The sequence below is a fragment of the Octodon degus genome, unplaced genomic scaffold (genome assembly GCF_000260255.1).
Source record: "Octodon degus isolate 3935 unplaced genomic scaffold, OctDeg1.0 scaffold00065, whole genome shotgun sequence".
NCBI lineage: Eukaryota > Metazoa > Chordata > Mammalia > Rodentia > Octodontidae > Octodon > Octodon degus.
In genome coordinates this window covers 7,351,279-7,375,423 of record NW_004524641.1, presented here as the reverse complement: position 1 = coordinate 7,375,423, position 24,145 = coordinate 7,351,279, and the positions used below count along the sequence as shown (strand labels likewise).

Below are 24,145 nucleotides of genomic sequence, written 5' to 3'. Positions count from 1 at the left end.
AGAAAGTGAGAATCAAGTGAGCTGGGTCACATCATCTTTACAACTCAAAACCCCACACACTAACCTTGTTTTGTGCAGGTTTTGTGCAGGTTCTGATCTCTTCGTGTCTTAGTTACTTTTTTCTTGTGGCTGAGACAAAATATCCAACACCCAAAACGAAGGAAAGAAAGGTTTCTTTAGCTCACAGTTTGTGGGGGTTTCAGTCCATACTCAGCTGGCTCCAAGACAGAGTGGCACATGGCAGAGAGCAGCCGTTCATGGTGGCAGCAAAGGGCAAAGAACAAAGGGAAGGGCAGCAGCTCAGAGGCAGCTAGCCAGCCTCTCTCTGCTCCTCACATTGTAATGCAGATTACCTGCCCCGGGGTGAGTGTAGCACTCACACCCATAATCTCAGCACCGGATCCTGGATTAATCACAAACTGTAGAAGCCGCCCCAATGACTGTATGAAGCTTTGGGGGCACACCTGGACATGCACCATAACACTTCATTTATTAGTTTGCTCTCCCTGAAGAGCTGATAGAGAACATGCAGATCACTGACTTTGGTTTTTAACATAGTGGCTCCTGGAGGGAAGGCCTAGGCCATGCCAGATGAATGGGGATAAAGGCATTGGTAAGGAAAAGGAGAAGACAAAATGAACAAACGATAGACTTGATCACAGAAGACCTGGGATGTCCAGTCCCAGTCCCTTTCCCAGGAGGCTGGGAAATCCAGAACAGCTGGATACAAGCTATATCACCTGGTACCCTCAGACTACCCCTCACGCCCAGTCCTGTGTAAGCTTAGATTCTGTTCATCGACTCTATTTTGAATCAACTCTGTGCTTCGAACCACAGAGAGCATTGACCTGCGCCATACTGCTTTATCCTTTCATGAGCCTGTTGGGTTAGGATTAGCTTTATTTTATAAATGTGGACCCTGAAGTTCCCCTCCCCAAAATGGACTGGCCTGCCTGAGGCAAGTGGCACAGTCATCCAGGCCTTAGAATGGCAAGCCCAGAATTTGTCATTTTTCCCCGTTTTTACAACTATCCTATTCAGAAGCTTATTTAACTTTGTAATGAGTCTATACCCTTTAATTAGAATGTAAATACATCTCTTGACAACATTTTGCATGATGCATGCTTTTCTGTGCTTCAGGTGGCTGAGCCAAAGTAGGCCTAATTTGTTGAAACCAAATAAAGTACCTTGTGCAGCATTTCTCCATCCTAAAAATTCTCAGTGATTTTCTGCATGCATTCCTAAAAATATGTACATGTTCAGTTTTAATAATTTCCCCAGAGTGTGAGGCTCCTAGGGGGACTATTTTGCATCATCTCTTGGAGAACACAGGGTCACACAGCAGGCCCATGAAGGTTCTATCTGCAGGTCAGTCCAGCAGGGGGGCCAGAAGGGGACTTGGGGCCCATTGACTAACCCAACCGGCACTGTCAGAATTTGGGGCAGTAATGGAAGTGACTTGTATCTCTGCTAGTGGTTTAGTAGCTCCTAGCTTAACATTGGTATTGAGAGGAACTAAATTTTTCATTTTATTATTTTCATTAAATTTTAAAGCCACATGAGGCTAGTGGCTGCCACATTTGATAGCACAGGTCTAATCTTTAGGTACTGGGGTGCAAACACTCAGGCATGAGTTGCTGTTGCATGACAGTAAGGGGGAATATCACAGGTGGCCAGGAACTGGTCCTGCCACCTGGAAGCAAAGGGACGAGCTCTGTCCCCACACTTGTGTGTGTATAAGTGTTTTTGTGTGTAAGAGCTCAAGGGTCATCCTCCTGCCACTCAGGGAAGTAGTACACAAGCTCCTTACATGACCTAGGTTCATGTTCCTTACATAGGCTATAGTTTTCTGGCTGCAAGTGTCACTGATCAACTGTAACTAACCTAAGGAAAAAAGGGATTAAGCAAAAGACAGTGGAACAATCCTAGAGCTGAAGGAGTGTATGGAGATCCCAGGCCTTAGGAAGAGGCCTGGTGAGCAGAAACAGAAGAGCTGGCTGTTGGGGCAGACTTACCCCAGACTCCTAGGCCTTCTCCTCACCCCACATCCTTGGGAAGGAGGCTCTAGTTGGCCTGGCTTTGGTCACCACTGACTTCTTACAACCAAAGGCAAAGTACTTCACAATGTAGTCACAGAGACTACATGTCAGGAAAAACAGAGAAGGGGAGAAACGGGTAAAGAGCAGACAGAAGCAACAAGTACAATCCCCTTCTTAGCAGCGCTCCCCCTGCAGCAGGGACGTAGAGTGCGAAATTGTCTAAATGAACTAAGCCATGTTCTTAACACAGGGGACAGGGACAGTAAACTATTTCACCATGGTCCACTCCACTGGGCTGAGTGTTTTCCCAGTCTTTAACATCTCTGACTTTGCGTAGCAGTCCTGTGAAAAAGTCAGTATTGTTCACTGCTCTTTTTCCAAATCAGTAAACTAGGATAATGAAAAATTATGATTTGCTCAGAGAAGGATAATTGCTAGTGTAGAAAAGATTTGAGCCCTGAGCTACTGACACCTCTTTCTGTCCTTAATTCACATTGTAGGCCTCTTCCAATTTTGCTTTTAGTGTGGAAAAAGATGGCAGAACTGAGGTGAACATTAACATATCAGGCCTTTTATGTGCTAATGAGCGAGACTCTCCTTTCATTAGGCACGCATTGGACATGATTTGACCTGACGGATATAAGTGCTTTGTAATGAGTTTTAAAACTGTATTTGTTCAACTTCTATGCTTGTCATCTTCAGCTTCCTTAACCTTTTTTAAAAATCTGCATTTAAAATTCAGTTCAGTTTTCCATTTAGTCTTTAAAAGAAAATGAAAACCCTATTGCCTGCAAATACAACCATGGCTAATGTTTTGGTGTGTATCCTTCTGGATATATATATATATATATATATATAGTATTCATATATATTATATGTATTCATATGGTAAATAATTTTATATGCTTTTCACTAAAGTGTTTTGTGAATATTTTTCTGTGCCACTAAATACTACATACTTCTGCATACAATTTTTCTAAATTTAAACAACCTTGTTATCCTTAAAATAAAATATTGTAAAATTGTCAGTTACCATAAAAAGTGAACAGAGTGTAATGCATCTGTATCTCACTACTGTTAGTAATTTCATAAAAAATATTCTAGGCTTTTGCAATAAATTCTAGGATACCTTGGTTTGGGTATGTACTGCCAAACTGCTCTCCTGTGGTCAAAATTTTCTGCTTTATGATGCAATTCTGCCATCTTCTTGTTTATACATAGATAGGCTAGCCTTCAACTCAATAAGTGATCACAACCCAGCTAATATTATTCTGAATTTTAATAGCTGTGTCCTTGATTCTGTCATTTGCACTATCTTGCCATACCCATCCCCCAGATGTGAAGCCAAAGGGCTTGGCAACTTCTCTAGATCAATTTTGCAGAGCTAGGAACAAAGGCAGATTCTTACTGTAGCTCAAAGACTCTCAAGCGATAAGTAACTTACATTTTTTTTCAATCTGATTTGTTTTTAATTAAGTATTATGGTCACATACAAATTTGTGCTCATGTTGTACCTTCCTCACTTTAGTCCTTCTAATGAGCTGACAGGAAGCACCACTACTAATCACACACACAACAGTAAAAGTTTTAGTCTTGTGTTTTTGAATAACTGTTTAAATACTGCCATGAACAGTAACTCAGTCAGACCTAAAGAAATCAAAAGTAGAACTTGCTATTATATCATGCTAATTCTTAAAAGGATCTGAATTTACAGATCAACTATAAAATGTGAGAAATGTTAAAGATTCTTTATTTGGTATTATACATACACCACACTAAAATGCCTTTCAATAAGTAAAAGGCAGCACTTTTTAGATATAGGGAATTCTAATTAAATTGGCATAGTCAAGACTAAAAATATAGACATGGCTTTCTTGTTTTCAACCACTCCCTTTAACAGGCTAATAAACACAAACTGAAACAGTGGATTCTTGCTTGGTTTTGAGACAATGAAAGATTCTCTCAAATTTTAAACATATTCACATAACCAGTTATATAAACCTAAATATAAAACTAACCTTCAGTAGTTTTGAGATGATATTCTCAATCTTTGTGACAAGTTGAACATTACTAATCAAGTCCAACCATGTATTTAGAAGGGAAAACAATGATAATATTTACTGAACTGGAATTACTATCAAACCTTGAAGAAAAAAATGATATACATTTAACTACAAGCCAATTTTATTTAAATCAGGACTGTCCAACAAAAATATTCTGTCAGCCACTCATGATCTGAATTCTGGTGTATGAGATTAAATTATGGTACACATACAAAAGCCATGGGACATTTCTGTTCTGTAATAAATAAGGCAGTGACTGTTACTCATTAGTAGCCTTTTTGAGGTAAGCTATTAAGTCTGCCCTTTCTCCCTTCTTCTTGATGCCAGCAAAGATCATTTTTGTTCCTGGGATGTACTTCTTGGGATTCTCCAAATACTCCATCAATGTATCCTCTCCCCAGGTGATACCTTTGTTCTTGTTGGCATCTGCGTAAGAGAATCCAGCAGCCTGACCTGTCTTCCGCCCAAAGAGACCATGGAGATTGGCCTGGTCTTGTGCTTGCCTCCCTTCTCAACAGTGTGGCACTGGGCACACTTCTGTACAAAAATTTTCTTGCCTTTCTCAACATCACCCATTTTTAAACCTGCTGCGGCTTCTGTGCCAGGTGGTGACTACTCTTCCCTCGTTACCACAAGGAAAGTTCTAGTGCAGAAGTCTGACATCCCACTCTCTTGTAACTTATATTTAAACTTATAGAAATGTAAAGGATTTTGGTGGAATATTTTCTATTAACATACTAATTTTCTTTGGTTTAGTATTCAACACAAATTTTATGCTCTCAGCATGGAAATAATTTAGTTTCCAGAATTAAAAAGAAAAACAGAATATGGATTTGCACCTTTTAGCTAAAAACTGAGGCTTATTTATTTTGTCCCCAAACAGAAACATGCATGACAGCTTTTCTTTCTGGAAAGAGAGGACCTCCTCCATCCGCAGCTCTATAAAACTGATCTGGAAAGGTTGCCCTTCCTTATAAGTTGACTTGGGTTCTCAAAAAGGAATGTAGATCAAAATTTGCTTTTCTCACAAATGAAAGATTTACAAGAAAGCATTAGGTTCGTATTTGTTTGATGAAGCCAACTTTTTAGGAACATTCTTTAGAAAAAAAAAATCTTTTGGCAAAAATTTGACTGAAGTGAAACTTTACTGTTGTATTTCCCATTTGACCCAGAATATTATTCGATCCACAGTTTACTTGTGCAGATATGAAATTCAAAAATTTATTTCCAAGGAGCTGGGGAGATAGCTCAGTGGCATAAGTGCCTGCCTGGCAAATGCAAAGTCCTGAGTTTGATTCCTAGTGCTAATAAAATTTATTTCCAATGAAGGTGACCTGATTTGGTGATGACACAAACATGATGTGCTATTTGAGGGAAAATGAATTGTCTTATGAGATATTCTGCAAAGTATTTCGTATAACATGTTTGAAAACTCATAGCAGGGCTATGAGGTGAATGCTCTTTTTAATCCTGTGGGTTATTTTGCAGTCAGGAAAGTAAGATTGAGAAGCTAATTAATTTCTCCAACTTATACAGCTAGTAATTTTTTTTAAAAATTTTAAAAATGTTTCCTTTATTTCTTTTTTTCTTTTTTTCTATGGTCAGCTCAGCCCCCCCTGGGGGCAGGACTGGCATGGCATGTGGTGCTGGGGAGTGAACCGAGGTCCCTGCATGCTTGCCTAAGCAGGCACTTTAGACCACTGAGCTGTCTCACCAGCCCTACAACTAGTAAATGTTAATAGAAGATTTAAAGAAGAGCTAGAGACTTCTAAAAACACAGGGAACTATATAGATTTGTGGGGGGAAATGCTCAGATCAAAAAAATCAGAGACATGTAAAGAAACTGACAGCAGGAAGGTACTGCTCATGTGAGCTCAGAGTTAAGGGAGGTTCACTAGCACAGGAGCAGCCTCTGTGGGTATAAATAGTGGGCCAGAGTTAATCCCACAAGTGCCAAGTATCAGGAATATTCTACAAAGGTCTATTGTAACCATTTTTTTAAGATTTCCAAAGGACAGTTGTTAATAGCATTCATAGCTAAAGCTTATTGAATACTGTGTTCAGGTCAAATTCCACCTTCGTTACCTGTGTTGTCTCATTTAATCTCTAACCGTGATGCTATGAAGTTGCCGGAAGAGGAAACCCAGGCGCTGAACAATCAATGCCTTACCAAGGATTGTGAGCTTCTAAGTGGGAAGCCAGGATATGAACCTAGGTGGTCTAATTCTAGATCTTGCATTTGAGAACTTTGAACTTGGCATTCAAGAGAGAACTAAAGGCCAGCGGTCACTGATCAGGGTATTGGGCGCTTGGTCAAAGACAAGCAAGTAGTAAAGGGGCCCTGGTTATAGTGGAGAAAGCAAAAGCTCTGAAGGCAGAAGATCTTTGCTTTAAGACCTGCGTCTTCTATATACATTACTCAACAGTTATCCTTAACACCTGCAAACCCTTTCTGTACAATGGGGTAATTATACTTGCTCTTCCCACTCACCAGGCTAGTGTGGAGATCAAATGAGATTATGCGTGTGAAAGTACAGTATGAACCTTGAAGTCCCACATAAATATTGCCATGATTATTGTACCATCATGAAAGAATCTGGCATAATGAAAAGACCATACAAAAGCTTTGTCTCATCAGTGGGCAAAGGACCCCCAAAGTATTTGTTTTCAGCTACAAGCAGGGATCTTATATGCAAAGCAGGGCTTTCAAAAACAACAACATGGAAGACTATCAGTTTGAATATTGATAAGTGTTTTATAAATAGCTGCATAATTAGCATGTACTTACTGCAAAAAGTATACATAATATTTTAGTCCCTATTGTAGGCTGTAATGAATCTGCTGCCTCTCCATCCTAGGAGGTTTTCACTTACTTTCCCTGTGATAATTTTGATACACGGAACCATTATTAGCTGAATTAAAAATAAGTAAATGAGCAGTTAAAAAATACAGAAAAATTACAGGTGCCTGTGGTGAGTAAGATAATAACTAGGTAAAAATATATGAAATAATTACAGTGTTTGAACGGCAGAGCTGGCATGGGGAAAGCGACTCAATGGAATATTAAGCCTGCTGTTGGCAGGGCAGAGAGACTACAGCCTGCACTGTGGTCTGCGCCCCTTCCATGCTCAGTCCTGGCACTGCACTCAACACGGATCCCATCTGTCCTCTGCCAGAGGACAGGGGCCCCAAGGAGCTGGTCCAGCTCAGTATGACAGTCACTCAGAAGCCTGTTGCACTTTGGATTATATCCCAATGATAAGAGATTCCACTGAAAGGACATGCCAGATGATTTGGTGGTATTGGTGTTTGTCATTGTACCTGGTGATAATTTGAATTCTTCAGGCACTTACGTAGAATGAATCTATGGTCTATATTTGACATCTTGAAAAAATAAGACTTCAGGTAATTTGAATCAAGGTTTTACAAAGCAATGGTCTTGCTGAAGATTTTTTTTTTTAAACAAAAGCGTATTCTTTAGAGCACAGCAAACAGTGTGGCTAAATCAACAAATATTTAAGATTTTTAAAATGTTTGTCTGTGTCCAGGCTTTAGCCAGAAAATACAGATTTACCATGTGTTTAAGACCAGTTAGTGCCATTAAGGGTTCTGATGTAGTGTTCTGGGATGATGAGGAATCTTTGTTGAAAGAGCTCAGTTGGATTTGAATGATTAATCCCAGTGAGGCATTGCTTTGCTGCTCGACATGAGATCAACCCAGCTGCTGCAAGCAGTAGCAGGGGTCTCGTGCAGACCACACGATTCCTGGCCCCGGCCCCCCGGCTGTTCAGGCAGCAACACATACCTTTTGATTTTCTCCATGTGCCTTATCTGCTTTAAGGATTTTCTGGCATTAATTTTTCTCCATCTCAGATGAATTCTTTGTTATCCAGCAAACTTTTAAATGACCTGACTCTGCCACAAAATATATAAATAAAGAAATTACTATTGGAATGCAAACGAAAACACCAAAACAACACGCTGGATTTGGAGGCAAGATTTATTGAATGCTGGATGGGCACTGACTAGGAATCGTTATGCAGAGGTCAGGCCCATAGGGTGAAAGGGAAGTACAGAGGCAGAGAAGTTGGCTGTCTTTGATTGGCTCTTGCAGTATGCATCACAGTGAGCCGATGTTTCTAAGACACAGAGGTGACAGGAACTGTTACCTGGGTAACAGGCTGGCTGGGGGGCATTTTCTGTTACAGTATTAATGATAGACAAAACACAGTTGTTAAAAGAGAGAAAAAAATCATGAAAATTTGGTTTCTGTTCTTAAGAGTTCTACTGGTAAATTTGGGAAAAGTCACCCAACCACCTGCTGCCCCAGTTTCCTCACCTCTTAGGATGGTAGCGTTGAAGGAAACACTATTACAGAGCTCTTGAACCCAGGCCTTACAATGCCACGATTCATCTGAAACCAGTTCTGTGATCTGTGATGAGTTTGGTGACAAACTATTATGAGCTTTAAATATATTTCAAATACAGTTGCATTTAGAATTCTAGTTTAATTGTATTTAAAGTCCTGATTCAGTTCATTATTGTAGATTCTCTGATAAACCTTTAACCACAAATCTTCTAAAAGCCTAGTGAAATCACTGTGGGAATAGAAGCTCCAGGGCGTCCCTGGACCCATTTCAGGCACCGTAACTTACACGTAAGGTCTTCTCCAGGTGTCTAAGAATCTGATTCAACAGACTTCTCAGAAAGAGAACAGTATGGTGCCTGTGGAAGGACGGAAGCATTGAGCACATGCCGATTCAGCTATAAAAATAGTATTGCCCTCACCTCAGGTTAGTAAATAAACATCTGTAAGGGGAAAGGCAAGACTTTGCGAAATAAATCAGTTCTTCTGTTTATTTTCCCAGAAGCAAAAATCTGTAACTTTCATGAGAAAAGGGGGAAAGCCCCTCCTATTCTCTGGCATTGGTCAATCCTGTTTCCCAGGAGGCTGTGGGGTCACTCATTGTGGATGGGACACTCAGCCATGACGTAGGAGCCCCACTCACTGGGTCAGCGCTAAGAAACCTGAAGTTCAGAAGAAAGGAAAGAAGGAGGGAGGGAGGGAGGGAGGGAGGGAGAAAAAAAGAAAAGAATTTCTTTCCTACTAGAATTTTTGCTTCCCAAATGCAGTTATTCTTAGCAATTTCCTGAACCCAGCTGTTATTCTAGGCACTGTCACCCACGTGAGGGACAGTGGGTGTGACAGTAGTGGAAGGGGCACTCTCTGGAGTTATGAACCTTGCTATTTACTCAGTTAACAGCCTTGGGCAGATCTCTTCTCTCTAAATCTCAGTTTTCTCATTTGTAAACATCTCCTCCATCGGTGTCTGGAGAGTTTTATATAACCACATGAGCATACTAAAGGTATTCTATAAGCTCTATTCTCATTTGAAGCATTATCCTACTAAATTGCCTTTTATGATCAATGTAAGGCTGATATCTGTGTCAAAAAAGAGGACAAGAAAAATCTGTCTGAACCTGTAGAGACAGTGTAGATTTAATTATTCTGTGACCCTCCAGGTGAGCCACAGGTGTGCTGCTGACATTGCTATATCCAGCACTTAAGCGTTTGCGTTGCCTTCTTGAGTTCATATCAAGATGACTTGGAAGGTTAGAATTATATCGATTCGATACTGATTTAATGTTTTCAAACCTTTCAGCCTCATACAACCCAGGAAGACTCTCATTCTCCCTCCCTCCCTCCCTCGCCCTCCCCTTCCCTACCTTTCTTTCCCGCTCCCCTCCACCTCCCCTCCTTTCCCCGCCTCTTTCCCTCCTCTTACCTGTTTGTCTGGTGTAATATTGAGGGTAGATAGCAACCATGTGCATTGTGTCACACTTAGGCCTGTGCCTTTCACAAAGTTGTCTCTAAATTATTGTGATTTAATTTGAATGATTTCTTTGTTCAAATATTGTAAAACATTCTGCTATCTCTTTTCAAAAAATATATTAATTTATTTGAAAATGCATTTACTCCTTTAACGCACTCATTGTCCTAAATTTAGGCTGAGGACTCCCACTGTGTGCACCAATTCCATAAAAGCTTCCATTTCCTTTGCTCGCTGTTACCATTTTTGAGTGATGTAAACTCATGATGCATGTGTAGTGAAATATTTTTAAGATCCTATTTTATATGTAACTAAGGGCACAGGGTGTTCTTTTAAAAGTAATAAGACAAGATGGAAATTTATGTTTGTACATTTTTCACAGTACAGGCTCATCAGAAAGATGTCTTTCATGGACATTATCGCTTAGACCTAGAAAAGGGAATAGATGGCGGAAGCCTGGGTCAAGGCTCGGGCTAAGGAGCACGGGTTTGACAATGCATGGTGGCATCAAGGCATTCAGGATGGCAGCTCAGGGAGCGAGCTCAGAGTGAACGTGGCTTTAAAACCTATTCTGTTCAGATTTCAGAATTTTGCTGCCTCCTACTGACCTAGTTTGGCCTTCCCCCATCATGGCCATTCTTTCTTTGTCTTTTTTATTCAAATGCCATGGAAATAAAAAGACAGTAGCAGGCCAAGCCTGATAGAATCGAAGCTTCTGCATGTCTTAGTCCATTTTCTGTTGCTGTGTTAGCACACTGAAGATGGGGTCACTTATAAAGCAAAGAAGTTTATGTAGCTCACAACTCTAGAGCCTACAAGTCTAAGGCCAGAAGGCCTCATCTGCTCATCTTCCAAGAAGGGCCTTGCGCTTCTCTATGCCTGGCGGAAAAGTGGAAGTGACCGTGCATATATGCAAAGACAGAGAACAAACACAGAGGCCGTCCTGTTGTATAACTACCCGCTGTAGTGAGGCTGATCCATTCGCAAGAAAACTAATTCAGTATCTCAAGGAAGATATTAATCTTTCTTGAAGGTCCACCCTTCCAACATGGCTACATTGAGGAACTGAGTCTCAATATGAGTTTTTGGGGGGACAAATCAACTTCAAACCATAGCACCAAACAAATAGAAATTACCATAAAATTAAATGAAGGAAAACAACAGGGGACAGTGCCATTTTTTCACTGTGTTAGTGGTGCTCCATTCTCTTTAGATTGTCTTTGCTTTCGTGTTACCAAATATGCCAGCCGAAAGATTGGACATTCTTCCACCTCCTTATTCCACAGTGAGTGAATGGCAGTGCACACCTGTTAAGTGATTTACTTAAAACCCTGAACAAGGCAGGAGCAAAAGGGCACAAGCCCGATCTGCTGACTAGTGGGTAGACCAGAAACTGTCTAATGAAATAATTCATTAGCATTCACTCTGTACTTGATAGTGGTTGTACCTGCTATAAACAAGGTCATGAAACGTTATGCCCAACATTGTAACACTGAGTTATGGATGCACACAAGCAAGAGACTAAAGGGTTAATCAGAAAAGAAATAATTTTCACATAGAATGATCTTTCTTCCTTTTTTTGTAAGCTCAGAGAGAATTGTGGCAATACGGGTTGAGCAATTTTCTTTTTTATGAATCTTGTGCTCAATTTATGAAAGCCATTTTGCAACCCATTTACATGTAGTAAACCTTTGCTTTAAGGTTCTGTCGTTTACCTTGATCATGATTATTTATAGTTCCTTCAGGAAAGGCCCTGTGCTGGCTTAGCTCTCAAGCACAACACTGCCACAAGGCAGCTTCCTACAGTGCCTTTAAAGTCATGGCAGTGAGCTAAGACATGGCTGGTCTTGCAGCTCAGAGGGTTGTGTAATGGGAACGAAACTAGTTGGAATCGGGAGATGCAGACTGAACCAGCTCTGTGCTCTTGTGATGTCGTGTTGGCCTTCTATGTTCCCTTTGTGTTGCTTTGAAAGGAAATGTTCCTTTCATCAGAAAACTCTAAAATAGAGCCCAACTGGGGAACTTGGTGTGCAAGCCACAGAGTAAGTTGTAAATGCTATGTTGTTTTATGAACTGGTTTTATGTAATATGAACTTGTAAATCACCAAAAATGGAATGGCATGCCTAAACTAAAATACTTGTTGATGACCTATCACGTTCTCCCTACTGTAATCCGTACAGGAGTGTAAGCTGAGAGTAGGCCCTTTACTCTTGGTACTGAGGAGGCATTCAACCAGGTATTTGTTGTGTTAACAAGCTTCTAGGTGAACACCATTGCACATGATACATATGATATAAAATACAGGGACAAATTAATACTTCATACCAAGCCTCATGATTAAGGTGACTAGCTACATGTAAATGCACAAATTGACAATAGAATAGGTTGTAGTTTTAGGCAAGGGAAGGAATGTGATACAAAAAGGGTCTGAAGCCTTCCACCAGAGGATGGATTTTCCGGGAACCTTCCTTCTTCCTTTCACAGAGCAGGTTTTCCTACCTCCAGCTTTCCTTGCCCACGTGAAACTATGTGCGAGCCACCTGGCAGAGCCAGGTGCTGCCCACCCAGAAATGTTTAACTGAAATGTGTAAAATGAGGGAGCTTATAGAGGTGTGGGAAGTATTATGGGAACCAAAAAGAGATGGCATGGCACCCAGAGACAAGCCACAACAGGTGACATTACTACCCCAACAGGTGGTAGGTAAGGCAGAACACAAGCAAAACATGAGAGGTGAAGCTAGACACATCAAGAATCCTCATCGGCACAGAAGTCCATGTGAATTCCTCAGATAATGGTCAGGTCCAAGGCAGCAGGAGCTAACAAGGGTTCTGTACATTTGGCACAGACACTTCATGTCAACATTTTCTTGATGCTGTAAGGGAGGAACTCCATCATTCTGAAGGTGAGGAATGATGGAATTATTACTGTCATTACTACTATTACTGTTACGCTGCCTTTGTAAGTAGCAGTGCAGTGAGTACGAAGTGGTTAAGTGACTTCCTTGACTCCTTGGCACTTACCACGCCCAGCCTTCTCAAGGGACAGAGCAGGAGAAGTTGGATTATGCCCTCAACAATAAGAGACGAGTCATCCGCCTGGTTCTGCAGTGGGCTTCCACGTATGGGGACCTCCTCCAAGAGGATGATGTGGCCATGGCTTTCCTGGAGGTATGTGGAGAACATTCTTTCTGCAAATGCACCTTTGTCCTGTAATATAGAAACTTACTCATAGACATGACAGCTTCCCTGGAGAGACTGTAATAGCCACTTCTGACTGTTAATGTGTTCATTCATTAGAAAGGTACTGTATAAAAAGAAAACCATCATCCATTATCCTCTAGTTCAATAAGTGGTAGCATTTTCATATATTTTCATCTGGTACCTTCCTTTGTGTGGTTTATGTAGCTGTAATCACATTAGTACCCATCGTTTTGCAGGCTGCCCTTTCCACTTAACTTTATAAAGACTTTCCTGTTCAGAATAACCCTTATAATAAACATTCTAATGATCGTGCAGTAGCTGTGTTGCAGACATATTTATTTGTACCCACACTGTTGGATACTTACATTGCTTCCAGTTTGCATCTTCCTGGGATACGCCAGTCAGCTCACCTGCTTATGCAAATGCAGTCAGGCTCAGGATACTGCAGTTCGATCCCCAGCTCCACATGCCTTACCAGACCCGTCCTTAAGGCAGCCTGAGCCAGCCAGAAGAAAAAACAATCCTCCTGGGATAATTGTGTGATGAATATTTTTGTGCCAATAGATCTGTCCTTGTTTTCCTACCTGGAAATAGGATTCCTAGAGCAAGTGGTAGACGTTTTTCAGTGCAATAAAGCACATCATTTCACTGAGGAATTACATGTGTTCATTCTGAAGGGATGTAGGTTACTTCTGTAAACCCTACCTCTAGCTCATTTGCCCTTTTCCATCCCGGGGCTCTGTCCCCACATTACAGCACTGACCGTGGCATTGGTCCCCACACACAGGTAGGCCCCTCTTCTTGATGGGGAAACTTCCTGTGACCTCCAGAGGGGCCTTGAAACTCTAGCTAGTAAGAATTCTGCGTGTACTCTGCTTTTTCCTATATGTACCTTGCATATTTCTAGAGAAAGTCTGGGATAAATTTTTAAATCAACACAGTAAGAGATAAACAATAAGTAATAAAGCAGAACAATCACAACAACATGCTTAATACAAGATAGTTAAGACTTGTACATTATATATTCTTGGAAATTTGCATTTAAAATATTCAGACTGTAGTTGATGGCAGGTAACCCAGAACCTGGAAAGCAAGACCCCAGATAAGGGGCAGGGGACAGCTATGTTCGCACTCCTCTCTCAAGTAAGTGATGACCTTGCTTCTGTGTAAGTGAGAGGCGCGTGGCTTGTTTCAGGCTTACAGTCTGTGCATTCAAAAATGAATTCTCTGAAAAAAATGTGTTCTCGTTGTTCTGCTTTTGGTGTGCTTTCGGGGGAGGAAGAGGAGAAGATGTACTGTAGATGTCCCTCAAGGATGTGGAATGACATGTTTGAAAAATGTAAACACCATGGCAGCTGGCAGTCATACGCTTACTCGTCCCCATCAAACACAGGGCCACTCTGCAGGTGAACCAAGCCAGTGCCGAGGGACAGCTACCGCTGAGAGTCGGCGTGGCTCCCAGAGGCTCAGGAAGGTCTTGAGTGGAGTGCTGGAAGCTAGGCCTGCACTTAGCCACACTGACGATAAGTGCTGAATCAATAACAGATACTACAAAAATCTCAAAGATGAATGTTAAGCTGGGCAAAGTGCTGCACCCCTGTAATCCCAGTACTCGAGACACTGAGGCAGGAGGATTGCCTTGAGTTCGAGGCCAGCCTGGGCTCCATTGTGAATTCAAGTCAAACTGAGCTACAAAGGGAAACCCTGTCTCAAAAAAGAAAAAAATTAAAATTTCCCTGAATAAGAGTTTGAAATTAGACAAAAAAAAGTTTGGAATTAGAAAATGCCCTGAAAGTGTAGACTATAAGATGATCTGCTCAAAAACATTGCCTTACGTTGTGTTTCACATGAATATCATATAAATAATTCATCTTTAGTTTTTAGTTTTAATTTTTACTGCGGTAAAATATATCTGCCATGACATTTGCCACTTGTAAGTATAGAGTTTGGTCACATTTATTTCATTGTACAATCATCACTACTATTTCCAAAACCTTATCTCATTTCCAATTTTGTGTTAGACACACTGAAACATTTTCTTATTGTTTTTATCTCTGTGTGTCTGTGAAACCATGGTCTGGTGATGCTAGTGAAACACATGATGTAGGAACGCAGGAAGGAATGCGTCTTTGTTACTCTATAGAAGCGTGCACCTTTGTAGTTCTTGTTAAAAGCCTGTGACCTTTGCCAATTACAGGAGTTTTATGTGTCTGTATCAGATGATGCCCGGATGATTGCTACCCTTAAGGAGCAACTGCCAGAGTTGGAGAAGATCGTCAAGCAAATGTAAGGAAGGGCTTGGCTTGGGGGCTGGGGGGACATCAAGGCATCATGTAAGTGCCTGCCTCTAAATCAAAACATCTCAGGGCTGGGGAGATGGCTCAGTAGAATAAGCACTTGCCTGGCAAGCACAGGGTCCTGAGTTCAATCCCCGGTACCACAAAAGAAAAAAAAAATTAAATAAATGAGTAAAAACATCTTGCAAAAAGTCCTTTGCCTGAAAAGAGAGGGTTGAGGGGAGGGACAGAGGGGGGAAAAAAGGAGAACAGGAAGGAAGGAGAGAAAGAAAAGAAGGAAGGAAGAAAAAAAGAGAGGAACTTCAAGCTCATCTTTCAGTAATCCCCACAGAACTGTGATTTGAGCATATAGGTCCCAGGCATAGGTGACCACAAGGCCAGATGAACAGAGCCTGGTCTGTCTGTGTTCAGCTGCCTTGCGGGCTGCAGGACTGCCAAGAGGAAGTCTGGGAAGGCAGAGAAAGTCTGGGAAGGCGGAGATCTCTTTTAGGGAGTTCACTTCAATAAATGTGGCTGTTACAGGTTCAGAGTACCGAAGCCAGCAATAAAACAGTCAGTGGCATTTCAAGGAAGTTCGAGGGCCATTACTTATATGGAAGATTTACTTTCTACCACCAAGGCTGTTGAAGGCAAATGCTTTTGCCCTCTCAGGGAAAACAGGTTTTCACATGCTGTTACTTCCACCACAGATTAAATACTGGAGTGTGAGCACACTATGAGAGAGACTTTCCAAGCCAGAAGTCCTGGCGTTTCACGTCAGTGCTGCCCAGGACCCCCCTGTGCCGAGAGCTGATATCTTTGCAGGCTCCCCAGGTGTTGGGCTCTCAGTGCTGAAGGGAGGGAAGCTCAAGTTGCCTCTCAAGGGGATTTGTGATTTCATTTTCTAACATGCACTTATACACCAATAAAGCAGTCTAGAGTGACAAAGGTGAGCTTTTAGCAGTGGTGTTAAATGATGTGCTTTCTCTACTTCTCATAGCTCAGAAGATGCAAAGGCCCCTCAGAAGAAGGTAAGGATCGGGGTATCTGCTTGGATTCTATATGTTTCCCATAGAATTACCATTCTCCAGAAAAATATTCTACAGCAGTATAGTAATATAAAAACCATATATATATATATATATATTTGATTGTTACAGAGTCTCACTATGCAGCTTGGACTCATAATGATCCTCCTGTTTTCAGCCTTCCCAGTGCTGAGATTACAGACATATGCCACTATGCCTAGACTCTGTGGCCAGCTCAGCCAGCCCTGCGGGCAGGGCTAGCATGGCATGTGGTGCCAGGGATCAAACTGCGTACCCTGCACTTGGCTAAGCAGGCACTTCGTGCCGGTGCTTAGTCCACTGAGCTATCTCTCCAGCCAAAAAAGAGTGATATCTTTTTTGATAAAGAGAAAATCTAGTTGCTTTATTTCTTGGCACAGCTCATGTGTTGATCAGTTCCTTTTCTGCACTCACTGTGGTTTTCGTTTTGACAGCACAAGGTTCTTTTGCAACAATTCAACACGAGCGATGAGAGGGCCCAGAAGCGCCAGCCTATCCGAGGCTCTGATGAGGGTGAGAATTTTCATCTCAGTCTTGCCCCTGTAGAATATTTAGAGTCAGATTTAAAATCTCCCCTCCTGGGAATCACCACTTTGGACCCACAGGTGGTCTTTGCATGCTAGTTCCTGATGTTCTCAAATTCTTGCACATGGAGCTGACGTGTTTGTCCACTCTTGGCTGACTCTACTTCTCCACTGCCGTCTTTCCTTGAAGGAAATGCAGATTGTCTCAGGGCCTGGCTGGCGTGGTCAACGCCTCTAGGAAGAGCTGGCTGGAAAGCAGGTGGCCCTTTACAGCTGTGGGAAGGAAGGTGGGGCCGCAGGGTCCTGGGCAGAGCCAGGTAGGCTGCGAAGGTGCTGTGGCCTGAGCATAGCGTCCTTATCTGCCCTCAGGGATGTGAAGATGTTGATTATTATTTGTTTGCCCAATATCTCTCCAAAGAATCACAACCGCAGATAATCATAACAACGATAACATTTTCATTTCAAGCCGCAAATGAGTCTTGTAATCTAGGAGTGCCTTAAGACCCAAGAATTGCAGTAGCAGAGTCATTGCCCCGGTTTGTCCACTCTGAGATGAGCATGTGGCTGCTGTTGGCTGTCGGCTGAGCTGACTCCGCCCCAGCCGTGTGGCCCCACCTCAGAGCAGCGCCTGGGTGAAGCAAGTGAGCAGGGCAGTCAGCATATGCTCAAGGCCACAGGCGGAAGCAGGCCAGCTGGGCGACTGTCATCTAGCAATCAGCCCACAGTGTGACATTTCCTCTGTGGTAAGAAGGAATGACTAGGGATTAAAACAAACCAGAACAGCGGCCTAAACCTACTTCTCATTTTTTTCCTGTGACCCATCTGTGGTTTTTCATGAGCATCTGTTGGTTTTTAAATGGGGGATGACAGCCACGTGTGCTCCTATCCTTAGACCATTCTAGAAGGAGGCAGTCCTATGCGTAGAAGTGTGTAAATAAATACTGTAGTAAAAGCGGCGAGATGATATAGATGTGGGAGGCTGCCTAAACATTTTGCATAGCTCATAGCGTTCAGAAGAAATCCCAAGGCCACTTTCCCATGTTAACGGTCTTTGTGCAGTTTTGTTTAAGGTCTATTGCATGGACCACACCTACACTACCATTCGGGTGCCAGTGGCTGCCTCGGTGAAGGAAGTCATCGGTGCAGTGGCCGACAAACTGGGCTCCGGGGAAGGTCTGACCATAGTCAAGATGAGCTCCGGAGGAGGTAACAGTCGTAATTAGTATTTAGTCCTTTTGCATAAAGGGGCGTTCCAGCCTAAGAAAAACCATACAAGGAGTCAGTGTAGCCATTCCTGGCTGACCCACAAGCACGACGTGACTGGGCAGCATCATTATCTAGAAACATAAGTTGTTATAGAAGTAGCCAGTGCAGCTTTTATATATAATGACAGTTGCAGTGCAGAACTGGGTGAACGGACACTCGGGCATTGCCGTTGCTGTGGTGTGGTCATTTCTGCTGGCCTCCTAAGTACTGTGTGGCTGCAGGAGAACGGTGTCGCTTTTATTCAGTGAGTCCCTCTGGTCCTGTATTTTATGCAGTCGCTCTGCATGTTCCAGTAATTCACCAAGCTGGCAATTTGTTGGTGTGATTAGGGCAGTGCAGCAAATCTCAGATGTATTTAATAGGCAATCTCGTGCTTTTTATGTTCACAGAAAAGGTGGTGCTCAAACCTAATGATGTTTCAGTATTTACGACGCTCACCATTAATGGACGCCTGTTTGCTTGCCCGAGAGAGCAATTCGATTCCCTGGTAGGTGTGATGGTCGCCTCGGAGAAGCTTCTGCAATCAGAAAAACTTGTCCGGAGCTTAATTTTCCAGTCATATTAAGCCTACTTGCTAAAAATCTCCAATGCATGTTGGCTTGTTCTATCCTGCAGGCCACGAGGAAAGCCTCAGGCATTCTGTGGAGATGCTCTGAGCTTTAGATTCTTTTGTAAGAATCAGGCAAGTAGTGCCACTGCTGGGATGTAATCCAGCTTTCAGGACTCTGCTGTAATTTTCCTTATTGTAATGTCCCCAATTTAAACATAAAGTATTAAAAGTACGAATACTTAAACCTGCAAGAAAATAATCTTTTTAAAAGCAAGATACCACTGCTTATGAGACTTGTTGGTGGGATGCAGATAGGAATATGGCAAAACCATGCTCAGGCCTAAGAGAAGTTCTGTCTCTCTCCAAATACTGTCTTGAAGTTAGAATTGGAATACCTGAGGCCTGAGCCTCCCCTAAGTCTCCACTTGTTCCCAGCCACACAGAACTTTCTATGAATAAACTCATATCCATCTCTGTTCATCCTATAAAAATCAGGCATGGGAGTGAGTAGTTATTAAAATACATCAGCCTATGGGACCAATTCAGAGTAGAGATACTAGTTTTCTTAATCTCTAGACTCTTAGGGCTTCCCTGCTAAGCAAAGGATAACATGAGAGCTAAAGGTAAATTGCACTGAGTTGGGGAAGAGAATTTAATTACCTAAGAGATGCTTAAACAGGTTTCAAGTTCAGTCAAATCCGATTTTCCAGGTTAATTCAAGATTCTTAGGCTAAGGAAGCCTCAGTGGTTGAGTGCCTGGGACCATGGCTTGATCCTGTGTTGCAAAGAAAAAAAAGATTCTCCTTTTCTCACTTTTCAGAGCTTGTTTTCTCTGATTAGGATCCCAGTTTCCAAATGAGGACCAGCTCTTCCCCAATACTTTGTGTGCGGGAAGAGAAGACCTCTGCTCTCATCACCCCAGTTCTCTTGCTCACTCCGTCCCTCCAGGCCTGAGCCTTTCCTCAGCCACAGCGCTGTGAAGTTGGAATTGGCTCGCGGTCCTTTCCCTGTGTTCTGCAGCCTTCTGCATTCACTGCTTGCTAAATAAACATCTCCCAACATCCAGGGACAGAGAAGCAATGTTGTGAGTCACGCTCCCCTCTCCTGGAAAGGAAGCCATAAAAAACCACGTTGCCGAAGCCCTGTTGAAGGTGCCACAGGACGTGTTTACCCCACCGTGGGCAGGGACCTCTGCTGCCAGCTGGTTCTCGGCCACTGTGTCAGGCAGTGTGGTGGCGTAATAGGCCTGTGGACCACCTCCAGCTCCCTGAGGGGCCTCAGTTTATTGGCACAGTCCTGCAGCCTTCCAAAGGCCTAGACTTTGCTTATCTTCCCCTCTGAGGCCTCAGTGGTTGAAAGGAATTTACTTCGCAACAAGTGCTTTGGAGCCGTGCTTCTGCCCGGTCAGTGTGCTGCCATTTGCTGTGCTGCTCGGAGCTGATCCTTACCTGTAGCTCCTCCTCCAGCTTGCTGTGGTGTTCCTTTGAGGACAGTCCTCGGAGGAAGTGCCATGCAGGGGATGAGTCTGCAGTACGGATCCTTGGTGCAGCCTTCTGATTGTTCTGTCGACGCATCCTCACTGAGTGTCTGCCCTGCGCTCGGGCCTGGGCTCATTCTTTATCCAGGAGGACGAGCGCCCCAGGGCCCTTGTCCCTAAGACAAGTTACACAGTTAAATGACAGAGTTGTGGCTAAACGAACCAAGCTGGAAGAGGACAAACTTTAATGTTAAATTGTATTTTCTAAAATTAAGAGTACCAGCGTTTAGCCTCATAGTTAAAGGCCTACCTTCTGGGGCTCTACTCTCTTGACATTTTTCTTAAGCAGAAATGTTAGTAGAAGGGCCGGCCAAATAGCTCAGTGGATTAAAGCACCTGCAGGCAGGCTCAGGGACTGGGGGTTCGTACCCCTAGGGCGCACTGAGACAGCAACTGAGACTGGGTGGGCATGGTGGTGCATGCTTATAATCCCAGGACTTGGGAGGCTGTAAACAGGAGAATCACTGAGTCCGATCTAGTAGTGAGACCCTGAACACCCTGTAGACCCTTCCCTAAAATACAAAAAAAAAAAGAAAAGAAATGTTAGTAGAAAGCAAATTACACACAAAAAAGAAAGAAAGAAAATCATTGTATTGTGATTTGAGTCCTTTTACCCATTCACTGCTTCCTGAGACTTTTATTTAGTACCAATTGCATCATTCTAGGCCTTGTGGATGGTTCTGACTCCAGGTTTCAAAGACCATCAGTCTGTGTACCACAAAGAGCTCACAGTGCAGTGAGGGACACCAGGGTGTAGTCAGTGAGGATGCAGTGTGACAGATGCCACCCGGGGCTGGGCATAGAGGGTATAAGAGCACAGGCAGGAGGGATGCCAAAGCCAATCCTCAAAGATTCTGAAAGCTGTCCATGGGCCCGTCCTCTTGCTCCAAACAGGCGGCTTCCTCCCCTTCACGCCTCCTATGCTGTCCAGCAATCTCCAGTGCACAATCCCTGTGGCTCCAGGGAAAGCTTGCTCTTCCCGTCAGTTTATCTTCCACAGCTTTTAAAGCCCAGCATCCTCCTCCAAGAAACACAGGCTGCATATTCATTTCAAATAATCCAATCATTTTCAAAAAGCCCTTTTGGATTTCCCAGCCTGTTTATCTCTACAACTGGGAGTCACGTGTCAGTAGCTCTCCAGAGGGGCATGTGAAGACCAGTAGCTGACTGTAACACCATGCCTGTTGATCAAGGTTGGCTCTCACGCCAGGAGCATGGCTGGTCCTCTCTAGGCTGTAGACTTCCAAATGCAGGGCCCACTGATGTCCTGAACATATAGTTTCTTTCTTTTTCCCTTTTATTTATTGTATTAAGGTTGAAGCCAGGGTCTCACACATGCAAGGCAAATGTACCTCTATGATACACCCCCAGTTCCAGTGAACATAGAATTTCTTTAGTGCTCAGAATGCAGATGGGAACTTATGGAATTGTTTTGGTGGTGACGTTGATGATGAAACCTAAGTAACATCAATACTTTTGCCACAATATTGTTACTGGGGTTTTTTGTTTGTTTGTTTGTTTGTTTGTTTGTTTTGGTGGTGCTGGGAACCTAGAGCCTCATGCATGCTGAGAAAGTATACTACCACTGAGCTACATTTCCATGCCTCTGACATGAACATAGAGTATCCAAATATGGTCAGCATTATATTGGGAAATATTCTCTTCATTTTTACAATTTTGTCATGTCTGTACTGCCGATTTCACAGAGGAATTAGTATGTTATGTATCATTTCCTTTGTATGTGTATCATTCATCTTACTAGGTAAGAATACTATATATCCTTTTTCATAGTATAAAAATAAACTAAGTAAGTCATATGAAAATTTTGACTGAGTGTCAAAATTTGGTCTTGTAAAATCTATCCCCAAACTGTGTGGTTGTGGGAGTATCTTCTCAGCTCAACATCAGCCAGGGGTAGGGGAATCCACCCTCGGCCTGAGCTCACTGCAGTGCTCCCTGCCACCTCGCCACCCCAGGCAGAGTGTCACAGAGAGCAAGCTGGCAGGAGCCTGACCAGAGTCACCAGCAGCAGTAAGAAGCAGTGTGGATGAACAGCCAAAGGGCCACGCCAGGAGCTTGTTTTGTGACAGTGTCAATGGGAAGCAGCAGCGGGAAAATCTCCAAGAACTCCTTTATTTATTCCAGTGAAAAAGAACATAGGGACATTTTCTTTCTTTCTAGGGACCTCCCAGGTTGGGCATAAGAGAACTTGTACAGGTCACCCTGCACTTGCTCTCATTTGCTGTGGTCCAGATTTTCCAGTTGGCAGAGTTGATTAGAAAAGGCTGATGGCTGGGGCCTTGGAGATGGCTCAGTAGAATAAGCACTTCCTTGGCAAGCACAAGGGCCTGAGTTCAATCCCTGGTTCCACCAAAAAAAAAAAAGATTTTTGAGAAAAGCATCTCCAGAATCCCATCGTCTCAGGACCTCCTGAGAGGATTCAGCCCTGAGCACTTGTCTCTTTGAGACCCTGATAAAAAAAAAACAAAAACAAAAACAAAAAAACAAGTGGAGACCCTAATGTATTTTTGCATTATGATCCACAGACTCCCCTACCGGAACAGGAAGGCCCAACTGTTGGTACGGTGGGGACCTTCGAGCTGATGAGCTCTAAAGACTTAGCCTACCAGATGACGATTTATGATTGGGAACTCTTCAACTGTGTGCACGAGGTAAGCTGCCCAGTCAGGGGAGACAACAGCGATCGTGAACGAACCCTGCTGGCCCTGCCACACCACAAGAGTCGCTAGGTGCTGCCATATGGAAAACACATGCTAGCAGGTTTTTGTTTTTTTTTTTCAAATTGAGTTGCTTAACAAAGTCTGTTATAAAGTCGTTGCGTGTTAAGGCAGCGCCTTTACAGAGCTATGCTAAGCCAAGAGGGCTCTCTCTTCGTGAGTATAGAGAGCCAACAGCCCTAGTTTGCATTTATATTTTTATGGAGCCTCGTAGAAGCCCTCTGGCTCTATGGGGCAAGTTATAGCCAGGTCAAGGGTTGAGTTCACATTTGCTACTGGGCTGGTATTTTGATTTAAAAACCAATAAATAAGTGAAATTTTTTCCCTTTCTGTTCCAGCTGGAGCTCATCTATCATACATTTGGAAGGCATAATTTTAAAAAGACCACAGCAAACTTGGACTTGTTCCTGAGGAGGTTTAATGAAATTCAGTTTTGGGTTGTCACTGAGATCTGCCTTTGTTCCCAGCTCAGCAAGCGTGTTCAGCTCCTGAAGAAATTTATTAAGATAGCAGCCCAGTAAGTACGGGAAGAGGAAAACCTGAGCTGTGTTTTCCTTTTGTTTTCTTAGACTACACCTTAAAAAAGAAAGCAGGAAATAGGAACTACTTAGCCACAAGGACCAGCCACGCAAGGTCTCACGAATCACTATTCTTATAAAAGATGAATTTCTTCTGTTATATTTGACATCAGTATGTAAATTAATATCTTAGAGCACTGATGCTAGATTTAAAACCATGCCTTTCATTTTTGCTTCGAACTACTCATTTGGTTTTTTTGTTTTGTTTTTTAGCTTCCTTTGGGTTAGTCTTTCAGCAAAGTTGTGTTGGGCAAAGTTGTGTTTAAGAGGCTCAAAAAGTGAATGTCTGTCCCAGATAGCACGTTCTGATCAGTAGAGGGCAGTAGAATATGCTGGAATGGCAGCACATTCAACTCAGCCAGAATAAAATCAGTAAACTGCATAAAGGCGAGCCAACCTGGAACAAGAAAATCATCTCCATAAACATCAGAAAAAGCAAGCATCTTATACATATTCTATTTAACAGCACTTCAT

General features: G+C 42.7%; 1 protein-coding gene across 7 annotated transcripts in view; it reads left to right on the top strand.

The window, feature by feature from the left end:
- Positions 1–24,145, top strand: part of Rapgef4 (Rap guanine nucleotide exchange factor 4) — a 306,617-nt gene that overhangs the window by 260,196 nt on the left and 22,276 nt on the right. For all 7 annotated transcript variants that reach the window (XM_004634752.1, XM_023719129.1, XM_023719130.1 and 4 more), the window contains 8 exons: positions 12,952–13,102; positions 15,333–15,421; positions 16,412–16,442; positions 16,913–16,991; positions 18,062–18,208; positions 18,658–18,755; positions 22,902–23,027; positions 23,432–23,610. In XM_004634752.1, the coding sequence (XP_004634809.1) occupies positions 12,952–13,102; positions 15,333–15,421; positions 16,412–16,442; positions 16,913–16,991; positions 18,062–18,208; positions 18,658–18,755; positions 22,902–23,027; positions 23,432–23,610 (900 nt within the window). The remainder of the gene's footprint in view (positions 1–12,951; positions 13,103–15,332; positions 15,422–16,411; positions 16,443–16,912; positions 16,992–18,061; positions 18,209–18,657; positions 18,756–22,901; positions 23,028–23,431; positions 23,611–24,145) is intronic.